The sequence below is a fragment of the Gavia stellata genome, chromosome 1 (assembly GCF_030936135.1).
Source record: "Gavia stellata isolate bGavSte3 chromosome 1, bGavSte3.hap2, whole genome shotgun sequence".
Taxonomy (NCBI): domain Eukaryota; kingdom Metazoa; phylum Chordata; class Aves; order Gaviiformes; family Gaviidae; genus Gavia; species Gavia stellata.
In genome coordinates, this window is record NC_082594.1 from 1,092,842 (window position 1) to 1,117,876 (window position 25,035).

The following is a 25,035-nucleotide window of genomic DNA, read 5'->3' on the forward strand; positions in this document are numbered from 1 at the left end:
CCCACCCAAACCATTCCATGATTCTGTGATTCTCCCATTCAAGTTGCTCCTTTTTGCCGCGCGATAGGATCCATCCGCCCAAGGAGAGCTGCCATCCCCCCTCCCTGAGCATCGCTGCCCTGCACCGCCACTGCCGCCCCTGCCCGCTCCCCCGGCCACGAGACGGAGGTGAGGGGGGTCCCGCTGACTCGGGAACAGGAGGGCAGAAATTAGCTGACGACAGCTAATTCAGTGCATTCGTTTCGCAGCGCCCGGGGCTACGTGAGGGTCCCCGGGCTCCTTCAAAGGACGCTGTCTCACGGGCTGACCTCCTGATCCTTGTTTGCTTGAGAAATTTATATTGCTCTCGCCGCAATTCTCTACTTTATTCCTCCCCTTTGCTCTGCCTCTTGTCTTTGTCAGGGCGCGGTATTTTACATCTTACATTTATGCTGCCACTCCTAACTCCTCTTTCTTTGTACTGAATCATCAGCATGGCTCTATTTTTATCTGGTTTGGACTCCTACGGTGTAGGACCCTATTATAACCAACCTATCAGGCCAGCTGCAAGCACGTCTTTATTTTCTCTTCCCACACCTCTTCACTTCACTGCTTTGGATAAAAATAAGACATTTTCTGGACCTTTTCTAGCCCTGGCCATTCGATGGCCCTGCAGTTCCAGATGGTGATGCTGAGGCTCCTGCTGCCTCGTGTGAGGTCAAAACTCGAATCAGCCCTTGTCACAGCCCTTGTCACAGCCCGGCACGCCGAGCACGAGGGTCTGCCTGACCCCTGCCCGCTCGCAGCCTGGTGCATAGTGGGCAGAGGCTGGCCGCAGCCCTCAGCAGCAAGAAATGCAAAAAAATGGTAGTCCCATCTTGGACCGGTCCTTCCGAGCTCCTCCCCAGCACCTTCCTCCTCCTCTCCTTCAAGACACCATCTTCCCAGGTCCCAGCCAGCGAGTCCTCCTCCTCCTTCTTCCCTGTCTCCATAGAACAACGCAGCAGCTCCAGTGTTAATGGGGATGATCCTCGGATCCCTCATGGGATATTTCTCATCCCATGCTTTCTGGATTCAGGTGCACCTCACCAACAGCATCAATAAAAAATACAAGGCCCCCACACAGCCATCGAAAGAAAAATATTATGAACCTATCTCAGCTAGGACCTTGCTGCTTTTTGGGGAGACAGAGCCCTCCAAAGTGATTTAGGGCCCCCCCCAACTCCGGGGGTGACCCTGGTGAGATGTCCCACCTCTCCTGCAGCACCAGAATTGGGTAGGAGGTGTGACGGGAGGGGTGGACTCCGCACCACGGTCCTGTCTTCTGCTGGATTCTCCCCATTTTCCCCGCGGCAGGTATGCTGAGGCGGTGATCCTGCACCGGACTTGGCAACGTGTCGGAGGTAAGGAGGGGAATGGGGCTTTGGGCTGAGCTCTGCCTGCCTGGGCACGGGTCCACAGACAGCCCTGGCACGGGTGGGTGACGTACAGCACATGGCTCGTGCCCAGGCTGCAGATTTTCATGCACAGTATGATCACTTCTCAGTCGCTCTTCCCTCAAGGTTCGATACCACGTACAGAAGTCACAGCATCAGATAGAAATTATTGGAGCTTTTCTTGCTCCTTGGTCCCTGTTCCTAATTTTTTTGAGTTAAACTTGCTTTTTTGGCTGGTATTTCCCATATTGCAATTTAATGCACAGCCCGGAGCAACTCCTGTTGCTCTGCGTCTTTGACGCACCAAACTGCCCATTTTCTAGAGAAGGTGGAAGTAATTTGGGAAGGTCCTGGATGCCACTGCCAGGGCGAGACAGGAGACGCTTGTTGTGTTCAGCGGCAGCGGGAGGATGCTCAGCACTACCCAGGACAGGGATCAAATGCAGGGGAATGAGGGCATTGACAGGAATTGGTTAAATTACCCATTAAACTTGAAGCTGCACCCCTTGGAAGCAGAGACAGCCCATTTACTAACCTCGTGCCTCTCTTGGAACTCTGACATGTCCAGTCTGATGAAACCCTGCAAGAGAAAGAAATAACTTAACGTGGTATTTGATGAATGTGCTCAAAGCTTCATTACATTTAGAAGGCTTCTCCAGAACCAGGCAGGTGGCTGGATGGATGAACATGTGGTTTTGGTGTTCCCGAGGACTGCCGGCGCTGGAGTGGACAGATCCACCACAAAATGCTGCGGGTTATCCTGAGGAAGGGGAAGGTGATTGCAGTTTCTCACAGAGAGCCAGGAACAGTTCCCACTGCTGGCTCACAGCCCCCAGCCGAGATTCACTTCAGATGCTCCGCTTGTCGCTAGAGCCGGAGCGATACAGATGGGACTGAAACAGCAACTCACAATTTCCTAAATAAAATGGATATTATTGTGGTTCAGCTTTTTAGAAATAAATCACAAGAAGAACGCAATGCCTCTCCGTAAAAAAGAAAATAAAAATCAAAATCGTAAAGCCGAGGTAAACTAGGTTCGTGGGTGATCATCTCAAAGAGATGATATTGTTAGAGAATTTACGGCTACTACCCAAGCTCCCTTTTTGCATTTGAAAAGCTGATGATTCACTGCAGACACTGAATTTCCTTGGCTTGCAGCTATAAGCTAGCTCCTAGAGGGAAGGGAAGGGAAGGGAAGGGAAGGGAAGGGAAGGGAAGGGAAGGGAAGGGAAGGGAAGGGAAGGGAAGGGAAGGGAAGGGAAGGGAAGGGAAGGGAAGGGAAGGGAAGGGAAGGGAAGGGAAGGGAAGAGAGGAGAGGAGAGGAGAGGAGAGGAGAGGAGAGGAGAGGAGAGGAGAGGAGAGGAGAGGAGAGGAGAGGAGAGGAGAGAAGAGAAGAGAAGAGAAGAGAGGAGAGGAGAGGAGAGGAGAGGAGAGGAGAGGAGAGGAGAGGAGAGGAGAGGAGAGGAGAATGGAAGAGAATATTTCAGTTGGAAGGGACCTACAATGATCATCTAATCCAGCTGCCCAAGAAGAAGGCAACCTGGAACATCCCCAGCATCAGCGCAGGCACGGTCAGCCGGACACGGCAGCTCTCCATCGGCATCCACCCACAGGAGCCCGCACCGCCCTGCTCCACTGCGCACGACTCTTCCCAGGCAGGATCAGGCAGTGATCCCGCGCTGCTGAAGACCCTTAGAGGCTGGTTGCAAATGTGCTGATACAGATATTATCCTCCAACCACAGCCAGAGACCCATGTGAAATAGTTATTTACTGGGAAGAGCGCACGGACGTGGGAGCATGCGCAGACTGGGAACAAGAACAGGTATTGTGCAGAAGGAGACGTAGGTCTGTGTGTACATCTCACCCAGACACGTGCACATGGAACACGCATGGACACACACAGAGGGATCATAGAATCACGAATCATTTGGGTTGGAAGGGACCTTTAAAGGCCATCTAGTCCAACCCCCCTGCCATGAGCAGGGACATCTTCAACCAGATCAGGTTCCTCAGAGCCCCGTCCAACCTGACCTGGAATATTCAGCTTCAAAGCTAATGGATGGGACGTTTGGCAGCGCGTAGGGAGCCGGAGCTTTTCTGGTCCCGGGTGATGCCGAGGGGCACCAAACCAAGACGGTGCTGCCATGAACTCCCAAGGGACGGGGGAAAGCAGGAGGAGCTGCCTGGTTTGCCACTCTCCGTGAAATGACAGTATTTGGGGGGGCGGTGGTAAGAGTTCAGGCCAGTTTAGGACATATTTCAATTCAAAACAGCCACATTTCTCTGCAAAATATTAAAACACCAACAAACTGCCCAGGGCAGAGTGAGGTGTACAAAACTGGGGCCCGATCCTGGCGGCGTGCACGCCGAGCAGCGTCCCACCAGCGCCCTGGCAAACAGCTGGCACAAGCAAAGCGGAGCTGGGCTCTGCAGGACCTGCTCTGCTTTGGTCCGGTCCTGCTCCCGGTCCTCCTGCCTCCGTGTTCATACCACGCAGGCTGGATAAGGAGGTGAGCATTTGTCACTACCTCGCAGCCTCTCCAGCAGTACGAAAATGGGTCGGTTACGGGTTTTCCTCTCGTAATCCGTCAGTTCCTGTGAAGTGCTGCACCCCCATAACCGCCCGTGGGGTTTATGAGCCCCCTCACACCGCTCATTACAGCACCGATGGCCAAGCTGATTCATTACCAATAAAACTCCGATTTGTGCACGCTATTGAATTAACACAGCATTCAGTGTTTAACTGATTTCTCCATTTGATGTTTGGCAGGGCATTGACCAGTTCCAGGTGTGGGAGTTGGGGATGAAGGTGCTTGAGACCCAGGAGCTGGGATTTATTGCTTCTGGAAGGCAAATATCGAAGGACGAGGAAAAGAAACCAGAACAGCCATTTTTTATAGCATTGTTTTACTTTTGATCTTCTTTCTACATGTGTCGTTTTGTGTCCGTTCTCTCCGGCAGGATGTGGGGGAGAGGAATTAATCTAACGTTGGCACGGGGGGGGCAGCTGTGCTTGTGTGTGCTCCTTTTCCCCGGCTCCAACCTCCGTGGGAGAGAGCTGGGCACATCCCAAAGGCAGGCAGAGGATTAAATGGGAATCGGGGAGCCCGGCTTCAAATGCTTGGTGTTTTAAAATCTTAGACATCCCTGAACTACCCCCCTTCTGAGCCCCCACCACCTAGAAAGAATTCTAACCCACCTTCACTAAAAAACGCCAAGTGGGTAAGAAACTAAACCACGCAAACAGCTTCTGCCGTTTGGATCCCAAACACTTCAGCACTAAGAACCCGAGCACGAAATCAATGCCGCCATCTCCACCGTCCGTATTGGTACAATGCGACAAGTGGGGCAGCCAGGGACATGTAAAAGGGATTTTCGGTGTTTACTCTTTCTAACAATTTACAGTGTTATTAGTAACAGAGGCAAAAAAATACGTTCACAACACAGGATGTCAAAATGACAGCAACATCCAACAGGGACCAGAAGATACTGTTAAATCCGTTTAGATTTTTACAATTCAAATACACGGGTAACACAGAGAGGGACCTTCGCAGGTTCGTTTCAAGGCAGCAGAAGCCCCTTCCCCGTGCGCACAGACAGACCTCGCAGTTCTCTTCCACGGATGAATTCCGCGTGCTGCAATGCAGCCGGGCTGCCCGGCGAGCTGGACTCCCAGCCCGGCAAAGCCAGACCACGGCCCCCACCGAGAAACCGAACCCACCCCGTTATTAAAAGCACCCGGACGGCAAAAAGCGAAGGGAAGAGGCTTTACCTTTTTGACATCCTTATGGATGTACTTGGCTGTCTGCTTGGCCAGCTCGGTTTTACCTGTTGCAAAGAGGGGAAGAAAAGACTCGTGTTAAACCAGGTTTGTCCACCGTCTGTCTGTCCGTCAGCTGCGCCAACGCCAGGGCCAGCACCCCCTGTAACCAATACAGGTATTTTTTTCTGCAAATGCACTCGTGGGAAGAGGGTATCGCTGCCGGATCCCCCGGAAAACACCCTGCCGAGGGCCCTGGGCTGGACACAGCCGGGCAGGTTAGAAGGGGTTGGTTAGGAGAGCGGCATCACCGCGCCGGCTGCTTCGTTCTTAATAGTTGATTCTTACGGGATGGGCAGAGGGATGTTTATTTTTTTCCACAAAAAGCTGTGGTTAGATCAGTTTTTTTTGCTACATTTACTCTCCATATTCCCAGTTTCGTGCGCAATGTCTTTTAGTCTCTAGATAAAGAATTTCAGGGAAATGGGATATTCTTTCTCTCTTTGATTTATATAAGGCGACTGTCATAAAACTCGAGGATCAGGAACAATCGGTAATGGAGCAAATCCACACTGACACGGATGAACACGCACACCAGCTCAAGAAAGGCCAGATCCTGTCCTCCCAACCTATCTATTCAGGGAAAAACGTCATTAAACAGGCAGGCTCTACCCCGGGTGGGAGATATCCCCCAGCAAACCCCTCTTCCCGGGGGCTTCCCTGCTGCCACCCACTGGCACGTCATTGCTGGGTTTATGGGGTTTATCAGGCGGAGAATTTGGCTGATTTGGGCTCCTGGGATTATCAGCGAAGGCGAGGTGCGGCCTTTGGCAGCCACGGAGGATACTCTGTGGGTTAACGGCAGCACCTCGCACACCGTCTGCAGCCCAGGTGCCATCTGCACTGCACGTATATCCACTTTGTGTTTAACTGCACACTGGAAAATAAACACTCTGACACGTTAGGGCAGAGAGCAGGCACGTAGATATGCCGTAAACAACTATTCTAAATAAAGACTGTGTCTTAAATACCAAACTAGCTAAAAAAAAGGGACAGTCTTACTGGGGTATTACACATCTGCCCCAGCCCCACCCTGGCACAGCTGTATTTCGGTGACGATAGATGGGGTGGGTCAGGGCTGCAGGATCACTTGATTAGATCACCAGGAAAGGGCTGCAAAAAAGGGAATTCATCACTGTGCTCTGGCAGGTAAAATCTCTGCCAAAATCCCGCGTCTTATTTCAGTTCAGGCTTTGTTGACTTTGTGCGTTGCTCTATCGTAGATCCCAAGGTGTGAGCATATAGGTACATATGTGTACTTACACATATTGTATATACTTACATATGTATGAATGGATCTTTAAAGTGTTTTACTGCTGTGGGAATCTACTGAAATGTGAAGACACGTTAGATATTTTAGTTTGGACATATTTGGGCTTTCAGATTGCTGTTACATCAAGACCTATATAAAATATCCATTTGATAGAACAAAATTCTCAGCTGCTTTGCTTTCTTATTTCAATCTTCATTTTTATGGCAGTAAAAGAAGTTAAAAAAACCCCACGGAAATACATGGGAGTTGGAGAGCTGACAATTTACATTACTGAGCCTTCAGACCTGCTATAAGCAGTCCAATGAAGTCTCAAAAACCTTTCTTACTGTTTTTATATAGCTTTATAGCAAGTCATTCAGTGTTAATACTTGGCCTGCCACTGCTCTGAGGCAGGAGCCTGGTCAGGCAGCAATCCTTGCGTGTGTCCCATCGCCTTAACCCCTCCGGCACCGGCGCCTTCCCAAGGACCACGGGAGTCAGCCGGTGCAGGAGAAGCACTGAGGTTGTTTCAAATGTCACGGTTCGGTTACTTTAAAGCTGCGTTTTTTGGGGTTTTTTTCCCCCCTGACTAAAAGTCATTTTGTCCATTTCATGAACTGATCAGCTGTCACGTTGCGTTTTATTGTGCTTGAGGGCAAATATTATCAATGTCAATAAAATCCCGTCATTACAAAGCAATCCTGGCCCACAGGAGCAAGATGAGCCGAGATTTGGGTTGCAAGCAGCAGATTTCTCCTATTACCCCACCCACGGAGGCATTCCTACCGGCCAGCACCGGGCTGTTAAAATAACACTTTTATTGTGAAAACTGCCCCTTCTTGAGACTCGGGGGGCAGACGGTCCCCGGGATAATTCAGCGTGGGGCTGCCGGCGCCCCAGCACGGGACGTGGCCCTGGGTGCTGGAGTCCGGCGGCGGCTGCCCTTGCGGGACCGTGGACTGGGTGACCAGTTGGAAGGACGACAGCACCTTTAACTGGTATTTTACGCGGAGCCTGCGAAAAGTGCTGCGGGCCCGTGCTGAGCCCGAGGAGCAGCCCTGCCGCAGCCCCCTCTCCCGGCCCAGCCTCTCCACGGGGCTCTCCGTCCCTCTCACCACGACCCAGACGTTACCTATTCCAGATGATCCCAAGAAAAGGAAGACCAGCGGGTGCTCCTCGTCATACCAGCCATTTTCCTTCCTCCGAATAGCTGCATTTAAAGACAACGAAAACAAAAGGGGGGTGGGTGGAAAAAAGGCATATAAATCAACGACACAAAAGCAAGTATAATTATCACTAAGTATACACTATGTTTTACTGCTCTCTACCCACTCCAAGTCCTCACTACCATTAGTGCTATCTAATTTGATTAGCCAGCCAAGGCCCCAGAGACACCTAATCAGGTTAGCATGGATTTGGAAAGCTGCCCAGAGCAGATTTCGGATAAAGTTTTCCAGGATGTGCACTCAGCGTTGCCAGGGAGACGGCAGGGAGGGGGGACAGGGATGGATGGATGGATGGAGCGACCGACGGGGGCTGGCGAGGGGAGGACGCGAGAGGCATGCCGCGTTCCCAGCTTGCAAGCGCAACCTTTCTGCCAAAAAAAAGGAGGTTTGAAGAGGTTTATGCATTATTTCTCGCATGCGAATGGAAAGAGGGAGGTGATCGAAGGTCACAACAGCTCTGAACTGGCGCAAGTCTAGAAGGACTGGGAAAGGAGAGACGGTCGTCTCCGTGCCTCTCTGGACAGCAACGTCCAAGGGCATCCTGGTTAAGATACCAATGGAAAACTTTACAAAAGGCAAGGAGTGTTTGGAAAACACTGTCCTTCTTCAGGACAGACAGGGATCTGCCTCCCAGAGCTGCCGATGCCTCCTACCCCCCACGGGTGCCCACAGCCACCCAAGGTGCGATTCAGCCCCACTGAACAGCCTCAGACTCCGTGAGCACGTTCACCAAACCAGTAACATCACCGCATCGGGCTTATCTGGAAGATGAGGAAGAGCTTTGGAGGCCAAGAGGATCAAACACAGTCACCCGCAGGCCAGATCTGGCTCATGGAGCACAAAAGTGACTGGCCTGGTTCAGATCAAGGGTCCATTGCTGCTCGGCCCTTTGGCCAAGTAAAGAATTCTTCGCATTTTAATATTAGATACCCCCTTGGTTGGACTGGACTTGATATCTGGTGGTTGTTTGACGAGGTGTTTCCTCCATCCGCTGTGGGTGTCAGCTTGGTGCAGCGATGCTCCCCGGAGCGACGTGGGAAGCAGCAGCCGCAGGAGGAGCCTCAGGGACGAGTAAGTCCCATCAGAGGGACCTCCCTCCTGTATTCCGCTGACCCACAGCTACCTTCAGCTCTGGGGATCTCCTGTGCCTGCCGTGGCGAGGATCCTCCACGGTCTCACTTCCAAGTACCTGCTCAGACTCCTCTGGAGTCCAAGCAAGTGCCACGAACCTTTGAGCAAAGCCCGTGCCGAGCACGGTCTACGGAAAACAGACCCCCCACAGTATTTGCAGCCTGAAACATTCTGAAGTGACCGCTAATAAATGTGAAATACCGGTGCAGGCGGGTAGGGTGGATAATCTGCCTCTGTTCAAGCAGTGGCTAAAGGGTGCAAGGAGAGGAGGAGGAGGTTTAGTGGTGGACTTAGCAGGGTTAGGTTTACGGTTGGACTTGATGATCTTAAAGGTCTTTTCCAACCGAAATGATTCTGTGATTCTATTTTGTGGGCGGTGTTCTGAATTTTGATCTGCAGGGGCTTCAGGTCTCACCCAGATCTTGTAAGGGATGAACGAAGCTCGTATTTCAGGACGTTGGTAAGGATGTATGCCAGTGGGACATGGGGACACGCAAGGAAACCATTAGTGGGATTTGTCTCCCAGCTTGCCTTAAACAGGCTCCGGCAATGACGGGGGAGCAGGCGCTGCCCAAGGGCATGAGGCCAGAACAAGCACTCATGGGGGACAGCAGCACGGTTATCCCCATGCCCGGGCTGCTGACTCTGCCCCCGAACCAAACCCGACCCCAGAAAACCAAAATCATCCGAGCTTGCTCTGCTCTGCTAGCTCTCTGCTTCCCACCGAGCGCCGGGGATGGACTCGGAGCGAGCTGGAGCCAGGAAGGGACCGTGGGACATGAAACGCTCCGGACCACAGCTTGGACACAACGTGGCAGCTGGCTCTAGCAAAACGAGGTGGTGCAAGGCTCCAGAGCAGAGCACAGAGCTCACCAGATCAGCGTTTGCGCCCTGGGATACACTGAATTTCCAGCTCCCAGTTCAGAGGGAGAGAGACAGACACATCTCAGTCTTCCTGATTTATCTGCATTATTTAAACACGGCCTGTATTACAGCTCTTAAAACGAGTTATTCTTGCCACAGTGCACGTTGTGAAGCGTTTTGTGATATTTTGTAAGAAGCGACATAAACCAAAAGTGTAGGGTGTTGTAAATGATGGGGAGGCTCCGCCGAACAAGGCACCTGCAAGCGTGCTTCTCGAAGGGCGCACGGCAGCTGCCGGCTGTCAGCGAGACCGAGGATGCGGCACATTATTTTTGATAGAAGTAGGGCATGAAATGGGCAAGATGCCCAAGAACGCTAACCTTTGTTATTTTTAAGGTAGCAGAGGAAAATAGCAGCATCAGAGGTAGAATGAAGAACGGAGGGAAATCACTCCGAGATCCGCAGCTCGACCGCGCTTTTAAAATAAAGCTCTTGAAACGCCGCTGCACGAGTGGCACTGCAAAGCTCTGCGTTCGCTGCCTCTCAGTGGCTTCCACAGCAAACACTGGAATAAAACCGCACCTCCTCTCTTTCTGACTGCCATCCCCAAAATGCAGCCTGGGACGGAGCCTCTGCCCTTCTCCCTCAACCCCGGGCTTGCAGCTGCCCGTGTCTCCCCGGAACAGGGCACCGGATGGCATTGTGGGGAGCTGTGGATTTGTTTTCTCCCCGGAGCTGGCAGGAGAGCATGATGGTAACCTTTAAATTTGGAGAATTCTGAAATTCAGCCTCAAAAAGAAAGTCAGTCCACAAAACCCTCTGTTTGATGGGGTATGGGAAAAGAAAAGATCCCTAAGAAAAGGCATCCTAGCCATGGTACGCGAGGAGGTCTTCCTGCAGGAACAGGGGGAGTAAACTGACAAGGGAAATATTTAAGAAATATTTCCATTTTGCATGTGAAAAGATTTGCACGTAAAAATATTTAACAAATATTTCCGTTTCGCATGTAAAAAGAAGCTGAATGTCATAGCCTGCAGAGCGACGGTGAAACGCTGCCTCTGCCAGCCGGAGATGTCATGGGAAGACGCTACGGAGCAGCAGCTGACGTGAAATATTCCAGCAGCTGGATCATACAGCTGCACTGAGGACTCTCACGTGAACTTGCCACGAAGCTCTGGGAGTTGCTCCCATTGCTGAGAAGACCTGCATGGAGCCCCGCTCCTCTGAGCCCCTGTCTGTGTTTGAGGAGACCCAGGTAGGGCGGGAGCCGACAGAGCTGGTGAGGATTAGGAATACACGTACGAAGACTCAAGAGAGCCTGAAAACGGCAAGAAAAAATCAATCTACTGAGGCTAAAGACGAGAGGTTTGAGGATTGACTTGACCACAGTCATTAAGTATCTCCACAAGAAAGCACACAACTCACTCATCTAGCAGACAAAATTAACATGCTCCAGGGGCTGGATGAATTCAAACGAGAAATAAGGCAGAACGTTTTTTAATAATGAGGGTAATTAACCATTGCCGCGACTTACAAAGAGGAGCGTGACTGAATCCCTAATCCCTGCGGAGTCTGCAGGGAAAGATGAGGGGTCTTCCTGAAAGGTGGTGGCAGCTCAGCCAGGAGATGAAGGCTTGCATCGCTGCGCGATGCAGAGGGTCAGCCCAAACAGCCAAAAAAGCCCAATTTAACCTTAAAATCCAGGGGCACATCCACCCAGCGGAACAGGACTGAGTGCAGGGATTGTGAAGTTAGTGGGAACTCGAGCCCCAGCGCGATGAGGACTTGCCATTTTATGCCTGGACGCAATCGAGATGCATTACCCAGTGCCTTAGCCACGCTAATAAGTCCTGACTCCTGTCAAGGCTTAATTAGCTCGGGCGTAGAGCCAGGCTGCAGGACCGGCCTGCGCCCGGCTCCGTCTCACCCTGCCCGGCTGTCCCCCCTCGGCCCCACGGACCAGCTCGGGTCTGTCCTCTTGGAAATCACAGGCAAAGCCCGGCGGGCATCCCGTCCTGTCCTCCAGCCGCTCACGGGCCATGTCACCCCCCAAAAACAGCCGCCGCAGGAGGAGGAAGAGGAGGAAACGGCCGTGCCGTTGACACGGAGGCGCAGAGGAGGGTCTGTGTGAGCCCAGGCGTGCTGCAGCCATCCCAAGCCCTGCACACCTCTAACTGCATCCCACCGCTTGCCCTTCCCGGTGGTGCACGTCCTCCTTCCCTGCCCGTTAACGCGGCAAACATGAGCTCAAGTAGCCGGGGTAGGATATATTTTAAAAAAATTGATGGGGAATAGCGTGACCGCCGACAATTTCTGCAGCTATCTCAGCTAAGATAATAAAGGTAATAAACTTTTGCTTCGGGGCACGGAGTGACCACTTGCAGGGGTCAGCACGTTCAACCGTCCGGAGGCAGCGAGGTTAAGTGCGGTCTTTCTTCGCTCCCCTCTGCAGACTTTATGGGTAAACGCTCATCTCACTCATAGCAACTCCAGGGATATAAACCGCCCCATGAAAACCTACCATAAAGTTAGTGCTTGCGATTAAGTTTGAGATCCCGGCTGGAAGGTGTTGATCATCATTAATTAGCGGGTTAGTTAGATCAACAGTGATGAGGTGCAAAACCTTTTCTACAAGCAGCCCTAAAATGACATGTTCTAGCACGCAGCCTCGCCTCAGTGCTCTTGAGGGTTGGAAAACCTGAAGAATTCTGGTTGCCACCAGAGAGGGGCCACCGCACCCCCAGGTCTTGCAGCCACGGCCATGGGGGGCTCTCCTAGGTTGGCTGCTGCACGGTTCAGCTTCAGCAAGAGGAACAAGGATGCTGTCCTAGCCCAGAGCAGGAGATCAGCTGGAAGGATGAAAACCTCAGCTAGGAAAGCCCACGGGAGCACTCCTCTCCTTGGGGTCTGTACCCACAAAGCAGCTGCTGGCCACGTTGACCGCTCTTCGTTGATAGCCAGGCGAGAAATCCATGCTACGCCTCTTGGAAAGCTGTCCCCCTCCTCACGTAACTTCAGGGATGGCAGAAAAAAATAACTAAAAGGAGATAGGTCGTGCTGCTTTGCTGCAATTTCATTAAGACATTCAGACCCAATGTCCAAGCGAAGAGGCTGATGATGACGCCTGGGCCTTCTTCTTTGGAGCCATTTCCAGCGTCGCTGCAGTGCTCTCACTTTATTTTGTACATCTGTAACAGCGTAACTGTAGCGCGGTGTCTCTGAGAGGCCCTTCAGCTTGCTATTGAACTGATAAATTCACTGTATTACTTTACACAAATCAATACCCTAGCAGTTATCAGGGGTTGATGTGACCGAAATTGGTTTCAGCCAATTTGTGAGTGTAATAAATGTCCATTTATCAAATCAATTCATTCAGCGGTGCTCCTCAGACCGCCCGGGCTCAGGGTACCACGGGGTGATGTCTCCAGGTCCATACCCACCGTGGGATCGCTCTGCTCCATCCAGGCTCCGTCCTGGGTCTACCGCATCCCCGAAGGCGGCGCTGGCGGGCGCAGGACCGCTCGTCCAGCCCCACGGTCGGTGGCTCTGGGATGCAGAAGAAGATGAGCCTCAAACTCGACCAAAGCTGTTTCCTTGCGAAGACTGACCTGACTTGCAGGCAACCTGCCTCGCTGTAACGAGTGCTGCACACTCTGAAATGCAGAACTTGTAAAGGATCCTGTCTTGTCCAAAATAAAACCAAATTCCTTCGGACCAGGGCGGGATGATATTCCTGCTCACCCGTTTTCCTTCAGCTTTGAAACGCCAACTGATTTCAACATTATAGCTGCTCAGCATGTTCAAAATTTGAGACTTTATAATTAAAAAGTAGATTTTCCGCACTACCCTTCATTCAAAATCTCCACACTAAAAAATAAACAGCACTTTTCCTTCCTCCCTCCCTCCTTATTCACCTTCAGGAAGAGTTGTAACAGATTACTTCAAACCAAAAGGTTTTGAAAAATCAGCACTGGAAAGTGGTGTTTTTGAACGCCCACCTCTACGTGACCACTGCCTGGCAAACGCTGTGTATCTATACAGAAGAGTATTCTTTCTCTGGCGTAATATTTAGGATATGAGATCACACACAGTCTCCAAAAATGCCCTTCCTTTGGTTTATAACCTCAGACAGGAGATGCTGTCTGTTGATCCCGTAAGAAGCATGCACTGCTTCACCCCAGTGCCTCTGCGTATTCAAGTGACAAGGCAAATGAGACCTAACCGGCTGCAGAGTATCGTCATTTATGAAAGTGCCCTGGAAACACAATCATAAGCCTTTTAGCTGTTCATTTGCATGAACCGGTTGTAGCATCCAGGCTGCCATTAGCTCCTGGGATCAGAGGAATGACCTGCCTGGGGTTTTTTTCCGACATGTTACGAGATGGGAATCTTTAATTTGGATTTTGTTAAAATGAAACAAGTATCTACACCCGCAGCGGGGCGAGCACCATTCAGCCACGGCCAAGCTGCCTCCCACCATCGCTGGCCCCGGCCAGAGCACTGGGAAGAATCCTGCAGCCTCGGAGATGCCGCGTTACAATCGGATAATCGTCATCCACCTTCTCGCAGTCCTGCCATCGTCTGTCCTGCTTCACGTAGCAGAAAAGAGAGCAGCAGGGCTCGGATAGATCCCGTGGAAACGACAGAGAAGGGCTTCCTCCCTATGCGGCAGAGATGTCAAGCTGTTGGTGCTGCCACTGCGGCAAGCTCCGTGCAAGCATCCCGGCAGTCGCGGCCCCCGTGCATCCCCACCACCCCGGACCTGCGTGGCAAATCCCAGGGCACACGTTCCCTTTGTATTCTCAGCTGAGCCCCTCTGGAGACCGTTTGGATCATGCACCAAGTGACGGATTTAAATCAGATTATTCAATTAAGGCAGCAGTTGTAAATTAAACACATCAGCTGGGCTTGGTAAATCTTGAGACGTGGTGTGCGGCAAGTCTCCTAGCCAACAAACTGCATCGGTGAGTGCAGACCAGGAGGCACGTGGAGCCCACAAAGTGGCAGCAAAACCAGCCGGGAATAAAATAAATAACAAAAAGAGACAGAAAGTGCTTGAAAGACAAAGTCGAGACTGTAAATTCGCCCTTCCTGAAAGAAAACAACAAAAATGGGGCAGGAGGGAAGAGGAGGAGGGGGGGACGGAGACTCTCCTGCTACCTTTTGGTCTGATATCCCGAGGCTGCGGGGGTATCAAGCACATTCCCTATAATTCAATAAGAGAACCCTCCATAAAGGCAGCCACTCTAATGTGCAGAAACACCACCTGTGTCAGAAACAGGCACTACCCATTAATCAAAGCTTCCCAATTAGCCCGTGCTGCTGCCCCCAGGCACAGCCACTCTCCGAACACAGAGGGTGTCTGTTGTGTTTGCAGGGGGAGAGCTGGCTCCTTCCAGGGCTTCCAGATCACACAGGACTCGTCTTTGTTAACTAGACCGCTATGCTTTTTGTATTTATGACAGCACGTTGCTCGCAGTTCTGCCCTGACCTCAGCCCGGTCTTACCTCGCTGTCCCGTTTGCAGGCACTAAACTGGGATGCACGGACGGTTCGAGGAATTACTAACAGGATCCAGAGGCTTTCAGGCTTTGGACTGGCAAACCGAACCCAGGCCAGCTTGCTGGAGCCTTGATTTCCTTACAGTCTTTTCGTGTCCAGCATGAAATAAACGGCTCCTGAGCTTTGAGAGGCTGCCCCAAGCCTGTGACACCAAGGAAAACCACCTCGCACAAGCAACCGGGACCCCGCTTTTCTTTTCTTTTCCCTGCAGGTGCTCTGGTCGGGGCCGTGCGCTCCATCACGTGCAATGGACGGAGCCTGGCCGCTGCCGCCAGCGAGAGACAAAGCGTAGTGCTCCTCCGGAGGGAAAGCGGGTGGCTCGGAGCCGGGGGACCTGCAGCTCCAGGCTCTCTGCGGGGCCAGGCTGATGCCCCAGGCTCAGGCTTTGCAGGGGTGCCGCTGCCGGGGCCGTGGTGGTATAAGCAAAGCGGGGTTGGCAGCGAGAGATAATAGCATTTACTAGGCTAACCGATAAGGTCAGACATCATCCCCCCTCCGCTCCACAGACACCCAACACCCTTTCGTCCCAAAGTGCCTAATTGATTAACGTAACGAAGTTATGCTCGGAGCAACCGTCTGCGCTCATCTGAAATTCGTGGTTTCTGTTGGGGTCCACGTGCCTAAAAGCTGGTCTGGTTTTTCCCCCCAACTCCATCCTCTGGTCTGATGAAAACCATTAACTTTCCCTCCAAACCTCGCTGCACACTTGTACGGTTCCATCACAGCCACAAGAGGCCAGACTCCTCATTTATTCCCTGTGTTTATTTAATTCTTTTTTTAAACAGCGAAAACTTAGAAGTGCAGGAAAAACACCTGCAGAAAGAGGCATTTTGGCATAGTTTGGGAATGAGGGCCAAGGGCTTCCAGCAGACCCAGACGAGGAAACACTAGCTAACGAAATACTGCAGGCTCACGCTATCTGCAGTGGACGCAGAGACATAAGGAACCACGTGTTTTACCAGTTCTACAGCACAGACAGCTAACGCGGCTTTCCAGACAGCAAACAACAGAAGCAGACTCGTAAAGGCAACGTGCTTTAAAGCGCAGCCTCTTAAGGAGCTGCCTCATGCGACATTCCTCTCTCGGCAGCGGATATAGCAAGTCCCCTGTAGATGGTGTCCCCTTGTAAGTGTAAGGGCTCGCGGATACAGCAGGGAACGTCACAGGGACATGCTGCTGCAAAAGGGTTTCCTTTAATGTTACCTTCAGTATTTACTGGCAACACCTCCAGAAAGGTGGAGATGGAAAGAGCTCAGGAGGCAAACAACCCTTCTGATAGCTATCATCCATCCCATCCTCCCCAAAGCCTGGGTATCTTACGACTAACCACCACCAAACGGATTCTGAGAGCTCAGGATCGCAACCCCCGCTGACCAAAGAGGGGCCAGGCTCTGCGCTCCGACTGAAATCAGTCCGTTATGAGGCAAGAAGAGCTTTGTGTCGTAAACTGCAGCTGCTTCGGCTGAGCAACCGTTTCCTCAGCAGCAAATGCTTCGTTTGACACAAGGACTAGAGGGCACCAGGCAGAACTATCAGGAGGCAGATTTAAAATGAATAAAAGGGTCTATTTCTTCACTAGCTATGCAGCTCTTGCCAAAGGGTGCTGCAGAGGCCGGACGTTTACAGGAGATCCAAGGGAAACTTGGATAAATCCATGGAAGAAAAATCTCCCGAGGGCTGCTGCACACAAAGACATAACTTCTGGTTCAGGGTACTCCTGGCTTGTAAATCTATGGACATTGCGAGAGGGGAGTGGGGAAATACCGCTCTGTATTCGTCTTGCTAAAGCTCCCTGTGCTCTGGTACCAGTGACAGGACACTGGCCTTTGATCTGACGTAGCACAGGCGGCCAGGAAAGTGTGGCTGAAGTATGTGCTTGTATTTTATGTGGAATAAAGCCCCAAATCTGTTAAGGGATACAGAAAAATTCCCCAAAGCAGCCCACGTGTGAGGAGCTTCTATACATAAAGCTGTACAAAACTGCTCGTGAATTATTAATGAGTGATATTCTTAAGACAAACGGTCTTGTAAAAAGGTAGCTCGATGTTCAAGTGTCGGCACGTTCAGCCACTGCGTTTAGCTGAGAACTGCCTGCGTGCTCAAAGGTGTGCGGTGGGCGTCTCAGTGACCAGCTGTGACCGTTGAGCCACTACGCTTAGTCTAAGGAGAAATCATCCTGAAGGAAAGGGCTTGTAGGCACCTCACTCCGGTGCTTGGGAAGAAAGCATCCGATGGTGCTGCTGCACCTGAAACAGCCCCTCTCGTGACGAAGAGCAAGTGTTCTCTCTCACAGCCAAGAAATACCTGCTGGACCTCACCGTGAGTCCCCCACCAACCTCGGTGAGCTGCTCAGAGGCAGCCTCAGATCAGGGCTTGAGGGAAAGGCCCGCTTTCCCCACGGAGCAGAAGATGTGGGAGGGCAGAGCGGGCGGCGGGCGAGGGGTCCTACCTGCTCCCACCGTCGCTATCGCGCTCTCCTGACCGATGATGTGCTCTTTTAGCCGTTGCTCCAGCGGAAACCTCCGGCGTTCCTCCACCTCCCTCCTGCGCTGCTCCTCCTGGAACTGTGAGAGGGAAGAAAACGTTGGGATGAGAGGCTTTTTGGAGCAACAACAGGAGCAACGGGTAGGTTACACCGTGTTTCCCCCCCCAGGACTGCAAAGCTCTGCCCGTGTATCTCTCCGACAGCCGGGCAGACGGAGCACTGCTCCCTGGCACGGGGAAGCAGCCAGGGCAGATGCAGCTCGGTCTGAAAGCACCGGCCCAAGCAAGAGGAAATTTCTGGATCTGCCAGGGATAGGGTCTGCACGGGAATGGAGAGAAGTGGGCGAGCTGCCGCGCCATGGGCAGCACTCGGGAACCGGCTTTGCAGCTGATGGGAAAACCAGAGACGGCACTCTGTAACGGTGACACAGAGGGAACGCTGACACTTTTCAGATTTCCTAATGAGCTCTTAACCTGTTACGATCTTGGTTATTTTGAAAAATAGGGCCTCAACTATTCTATATATTTGTTTTTCCACCCTCCACACATCTATTCAAAGACTCCAACAACATCCCACAGGGACAGAAGAGCATCGCTCTCTCCTGTTGTGTACGCTGGGCAAGTCAGACACCGCTGCTCTGCAGCTAAACCCACAGCAGCACGCAGGACGGCGCTGGAAAAAGCTCTTTACTCAGGATATGTGCTTTCTTCTACCTCCAGCTCACAAGGAAGCAGGGCCTTTGAGAGCCAGTGACTTACACATTGCTTCCACCCAGATCATTTTCTGGAGCTGAAGGCTGACAGAGTGCACAGAGCAGTTTACAGAGACATCCGGCACAAGCACGTCTCCGAGATGCTCGGGGACGGGATACAGGCAGAATCCCAAAGCGGGAGCAGGTCTTATGGTGCAGTGAAATTCTAGAGGAAAGAGGACAAATCCAGCCCCTGCTCATCTTTAGAAAATGCTGCGAAACTTTCTGCTGAGCACCTTTCCCCATCACCAGCAGAGGTTGGCCATCTTACCAGTGAAACCACTGCTCTGGAAACAAGCGTCCCACAAAGCCAGACTTAGCTAAGGACAGAACATAAAGGGCCCACAGGGTGTGCAGAGTGAGTAATTTAACAGACGTAACTGGTATCCATCACTTAACCCACCTTCCTGAAGGGAGACACCTCCCAACAAAACCAGAAAGCGGTCGCAGAAGCTGCAGCAGGATCCTGCTGCTGGAGCCGGAGCGGATAAACCCCCCCGCCAGCCAGGCTGCCAGTGTTTCCTGGGCTAGTAGTGACTCTGACAGAAGTTAAAAAAAAATAAATAGCAAACAATCCCATTTTGGCTGGTGCCATCAGTCTCGTGCGTAACAGAGAGATGCCATCAGCCCTGATGCCTCATATGGAGCAATAACTTCCCTGCGGATCCCAGTGGAACAGCACTGCGGGACAGACACCGGCGTGTCTGCGGTGATCTCCCCCAGGCTCCGTGTACACCACCAGGCTCAAAGCACTGCTCTTGCCATATATCTGTGTCTTTCCGTATATCTCGACAAATCTTTTCTTCCTCCCTCCTCTTCTGCCTTTCTTCAGGTGCGGAGAACGTGATCTCTGTTGTCAGGATACCGAACGATTCGTGCCGGTTTATGGAGAGGTGGGAAGACGTGCACGAAGAGCAGGAGGGGACGCCCCTCTTCCGCAATGTCCTCTCCCTCCCTTCTTGGAAAACCAAGATCGTAACAGTCCCGGGGTAGGAAGAAAGTCCCTTTCATGGGTAAAAAGCGCCAGTTATGGTGCTTTTTCCAAGCTGTCTCACTCTTTGGGGTTTTCTGCTGGGGGTCTGTTCTGGAGAGACCTGCCCTCCTCGGCGGAGCTGCAGTGGCACCAAGCATCCCGCAGTTGGGTCACGCTGCTGGCCCGGAGCATCCTCAGCAGCCGCCACAGCCCACACTGAGCAGGGGACACCGGAAAGAGAAAAATCCACCGAGAAAAACGTATTTTAGATCAGTCTGGGATACAGCCTGCAACAAAAAGCCTGGCCAATCTTGGGTTTTACATGAGGCAGAAGCTTCCTCTCCTTTCTCTTCCATTCCCCCCTCCATCCTCCTGCGCAGGTACGCATCCAGCTTCTCCCACCTCCTCCCGGCTATCTTGGTATCAGGGTCTCGCCCCTGTCAGACATCTCTGCCCGATATTTCGACCTTGTTTGCATTTGACCTCAGTCCTCAGCGTCGGTGGTGAGGAAAACAGCAGCCGGAGAAAGGAACGCCCGTTCCTGGTTTGCGGTGTAAAATGGTGCCGGTGGGGACTGTGTCCGCACCCTCTGACAACGGATCTTCTGTTCGCCTGATGAAACTTTTATGGCACATCACGGGCACTTAAGCGGATTACAGCGGTGTTACGTGCTCTGAAAGAAATGCAAGGAGCTGTATTCTGCTCTCGCGCTGAAGGCAACCTAACTCCTGCGCTCACCTGGGCTAAGAGGTTCTCCTGATGCGATGCCAAAAGCATGAGAGATGTTAATTTTTAATAAAAGACTCACTCTATCCATGCTCTGGCAGACCTCACCTTGAGATAATAACAGCTGGCTGCCTGTAACCAAGATGGGCACGGCAATTGTGTTCACTGGCTTTTGTTATCCGTTATCCAGCACGGCATCCCTCCCAAGCGTGACTGCATTTACGGGAAAATATTCAGAGGGAAGAGGTTCAAAAGCACAGCACCAGCAGAACCAAAACTTTGCAGAATACCTGCAGAGGTGGAGGGGACAGTGTCTTTCGCCTTATGGGAAAAGGAATTTAAAAGATTAAAGGACAGCAGGATGATAAACTTCTGGTCAGGTGCAGAACATGCCAGGGATATGAACTAAGCTACGACAGCCTTTGGGGATCTGGAGAGTGGTTCTTCCGCAGGGAGGGCAAACGCCGTCTTGAGGCGATTCTTGTGGGTTTACGGAAAGCATAAAATCAGCTTTCACCGCAAGGCTGCTCTGCTCCTGACTCTACATATAGGGTTGTGTGTGGCTTAATGAACAGACACTTCGCAAACAACCAAAAGAAGACGTTTTCCTCATAAAAGAGGCTTAAACCAACAACCTGAGGATGTTCTGGATGGAAAAAGCAGGCTATGCTTGAGCCACGGCTGGATGTTTGTTTTCTTCCAAAGGTCCATCAAAGGCGACTCACTGTGATGAAGGGGACACGAGCTCCAGTTCAGGAGGTCCTCACACCGCCGCCTGCCAGGAGGGAGCCTGGGGAAAGGGCAACTGCGTGCTCGTCCTGGCTGAAACGCTCCTTCAAAATCCTTTGGCAGCCACCGACGGAGACAGGAGAGACCACTGGCTGGATCTGACTGCGCCCAGTACACCAGGGGAAAGGAGTCGAACGGCAAAGAAAGACTTGGAAGAGCTGAGATCAGTTACATACAGAAGACACTAGTTTTGAGGGCTCCTCCCTTCCTTTTAGCCCTAGATACATGACGGCTTATTTAAATTTCACCAGACTGTTCAGCAATGTTCAGCTCCAGAGTCCTGAACGCCAGGCAAGTGTGGTCTAGCACAGGGAGAGCACACACAGAATTCTTTTTTTTTTTTAAACAATAAAGGAAATCAAAATAAATTAAAAATACATATGAAAACTCCTGTTATTCTGTCACAAGGATATGTAAATAAAATCTATGGGATGTACCCATCCAGTAATAGTTCTGCCAATTCATTCTCCAGCAGTGATTAAAATGAGCAATAAATTCTCAAAGACTCTCGGTGGAATGCAGATACTGGGGTGGATGCAACCCCGGGAGCACCGTATCCCCCCCAGCTGAATATTCATCACGAGCTGGCTTGACTGTCTTATGTTTTATATACACGTACAATCATTTTCATCAGGAACATCTCTATAGATATATTCCCTTTCTCTCCTCCATCTATTAGTTAAGCATAAAAACCAACGCAGCTTTTCCAACTGTTAGGGGCAGGTTTCCTTGCCGATGCTGGACTCCAGAGGCGGTTTACCCGGCACATAATTCCCCCCCACCTCCTCCTTGTGAAGATTTCAAGTATTTTATTCTCAACTTTTCTTCCTTAAAGCTTGCTCGGAGAGCTGTCCAAGCGACCAGGCACTGCTTCTGGCTAACACGAGAAGCTGTCCGCTCTGCAGAGGAGTGCCACGGTCAGGCTTTCCGTTGCCATGATGGAGCACGGAGAGCCCAAGAGGAAAGATCACCGTCTCTCCGCTTAGGAAAGAGGTTTAGCATTCGGGAATGTGGTTCGGAACTCCGGCTCGAGCAGGGATTTTCCTATGCGAGCACAGACAGTACAGCAGTTTTGACTGCCTGGCAGGTTTAATTCATGGTAATATCTACTAAATGCAGTAATTGACACAGTTTTAATTCCCTTCATCTTCCACTTATGGGCCAGTTCTTAACCTCGGGTTTTCCAGCACGCCAAGCTCAAATTCCAAACCTGTAGACCAAACTCTGAGGTGCACAACATCAGAGGGCAAGTCCGCAACCACGAGCAAAGCTGGCCTCCTCTGCCCCTGCCTTCGCAATCTGGGGGCAGCGGTACCCCCGCTTCGCGGGGCAGCCGGGGGGACTTTCACACCCCGTCTGACCTGAGATTCGCGGAGAGATGATGCTGTGACGGCCTCTCCTACCGATTGATAATTAGTTGCTCCTACTCGAGTAAGGCTTCACACCCAGGAATTTTAAATCCCTGACATCAGGCTGCAGATCCCTCGCTGCCTAGAAACCTGCTACTCTGTCAACCTACTTACTCCTGGGGTTTTTCTTGGAACCGCTCCGGCAAACGTGGTTCTTTTCCCTCTTTAAAATACCTTCTAACAGCGACTCGCCAACGGGACACGGTGGGCTCCAGCCCACGGAAGGAGCCGGGGAGGCTGAAGGGATGGGATGGGCACGTCACAACCAGAGAGCAGAAATGGGTGTCTTGCCTCAGGCTGGTGCTCGCGAATGCAGGGATCCCAGGCCCAAGCTGGACTGTGGATTCTCAGACCTGTTTCTTTTACCAGGAATTTCAGAAAATACAGTAAAAACAATCCCGTGATGTTACTGTATTTTTGCCAAGGGGTTACAGAGCAGTGTTACTGCTCCTGTGCTGGCCACTGCGAGGAAGAAATGTTAACGCAGAAGATGGGCACAGCTAAAAAGACTTCAGAAGTGGGTTTTTTTTTTCCCTTATGCATCATGTCATTAATTTCTACAGACCTCTTTCGAAACAGCATGGAGGTGCAGGTGTGCTAAGGCGCTCCTCCATGACGTGCACCAGGTCTTCGTGAAAACTGCTCTTGCAGAGGGAAAGGAAACACAAAGTCACCTGAATCGCGGGCTCACCTTCGCCTCCGACGCTTTCAGAAGGCTCATGACCTCCCCTTCACGGGCATAATCCAGGGGCGTATGTCCCATTTCGTTCTTCTGCAGGGGGTTGGCACCTGATGGCAGGAAGAAATTAATAAGATGAGGGGATCGGAGCTCAGTCTTGGGGCAGAATGAGCAGGAAGCACATCTTGTGCCTCCCGTCCTAGTCGGCGTCCCCTCCTAACCTTTGCTCCGAAGGGTATCTGGATGGGAAAGGGACAATGTACAACCAGCGGTTACATGCAGGGGTGTCCCGGGAAGAAGAAAAGGAATTGTCACTGCTGACAATTGGCTTGGCAGGGAAGAGCTGCTGTGGGGGATGAGAGCACATGGTCACCAGAAGAAAATACAGCTTCACAAAAGCACCCGCTCCCGATCCTGTGGGAGCCACATGGGACCATTACGGCTTCAATTGGACACGCTACCCTTCCTCTCTGTTACTCCAAGCTGGAGCTGGAGATGGCTGTAGTCGGCTAAACAGCTGCCACCCTAAGCCACAGGAGGGGCTTCTGGGGGAAAATCACACTCCTTCAGAATCTAATTTAAAAAAAAAAAGTCAACAAACCCCAAAGACTGAACCAGAGGGAGTCAGATGGGCACCCTCATAGAAACGAACCCTCACGGGGAGAGCTGCCCGTCCTCCGTCCCCATCCCAGACACGCTGGATTGGGGAAGAACACGCATAGTCCAACTGGTCCCAGTTGCAGTGATGGGAAGTATATAGAGGGAATTTTGGACAGGGCAGTCCGAGATCAGGAGAGAGGGGTACTGGGGAATAGCCAGCGATGCAGGCGAGGTCTCAGGATTAATCTCTGGCTCTTGGCATCTCAGGAGATCTCTCTAAGGCAGAGGGACTTGGCACTTAATGTTGGTGCACTCCGCGACAGCTTGCTGTCGCCAACCAGACACCAAGGGTTACGAGAATGAACCTTCAAATCGGCCTCAAACCCCTCGGGCTGGTGCTTTAGCTGACCATCCCACCGGTTTCAGAGCTACAGCGCTTACAGAGCCTTGAGAATCAGCCTGGCGAGGGAAGAGCCCGTTACTCTGCTCACTAGGTCTGGCTCATTCACCTGTACGACGGAGGGGACGGCGGCGACAAGCTGCCGGGAAGGGCGGGCTGCTGGTGCCTGTGCACGACTGCGAAAAACGGGAGCCTGGGCACTGCTACGGCATCCCCGCTCTGCAGAGAGGCTTGGCAAACATCTTCCATCCCGCTGGAAACAACGGGAGCGAGCCGGGCACCTTGGCACACACCAAGCAGGCTGCAGCTCCTGCTTCGACAACGCAGGGGAGCGTCGAGCGCCAGGAGTGCTCGATAAAAGCGAGCAGCAATCATAATATATGAAAGAAGTGAGAGGACTCTGCGAGCGGGAGCCGGGGAGATTAGCCATTTCTAAGCATTGGCATCAGGGATCTATATTTGCTTACAGAATGAAAAATGTGCTCCATAAACATTCGACACAGAGTAATTTCTATTGCAAGCCTTGTCATTGCAAATAAAGAATATGATCGAGACAGGTGAGATTATACACTGCCGAGGCCGGCCACTCAATATCTTTTAAAGAGACAGTGCTCCCACGCACCCCCCCGCCGAAACCCACCCTGGTTTGTGCAGCGAGGAGGGGGGCAAGGTTTCTGGCTTCTCCAAATGATGACATCCTCGAGGCTAGGCCTGCTCTCATTTCAGATGAAGGTTGAGGGTTTGTTTGGCTTTTCCCTTCCCCTGGATCTATCAATAATGGCTATCCAATATTGGCCTAATCCCCCTGTTAATGGCTTTGACGACTTGACTAATTGCTGCAATAATTGATAGAACCCGACTCCTACAACTGGTCGATTCCAACCTCGAGTACCGGCAGCAATAAAATATTATGCCGCAATAAATAACGGTGTCACTTTGCTTGCTAATAGAAG

At 51.7% G+C, this 25,035-nt stretch overlaps 1 protein-coding gene across 1 annotated transcript in view; it reads right to left on the reverse strand.

The window, feature by feature from the left end:
• Nucleotides 1–25,035, reverse strand: part of CLPB (ClpB family mitochondrial disaggregase) — an 86,478-nt gene that overhangs the window by 10,251 nt on the left and 51,192 nt on the right. Inside the window, exons 7-11 of the mRNA XM_059827626.1 lie at nt 23,095–23,192; nt 17,720–17,834; nt 7,621–7,698; nt 5,189–5,244; nt 1,951–1,995 (exon numbers count right to left, since the gene is read on the reverse strand). Of these exons, the coding sequence (XP_059683609.1) occupies nt 1,951–1,995; nt 5,189–5,244; nt 7,621–7,698; nt 17,720–17,834; nt 23,095–23,192 (392 nt within the window). The remainder of the gene's footprint in view (nt 1–1,950; nt 1,996–5,188; nt 5,245–7,620; nt 7,699–17,719; nt 17,835–23,094; nt 23,193–25,035) is intronic.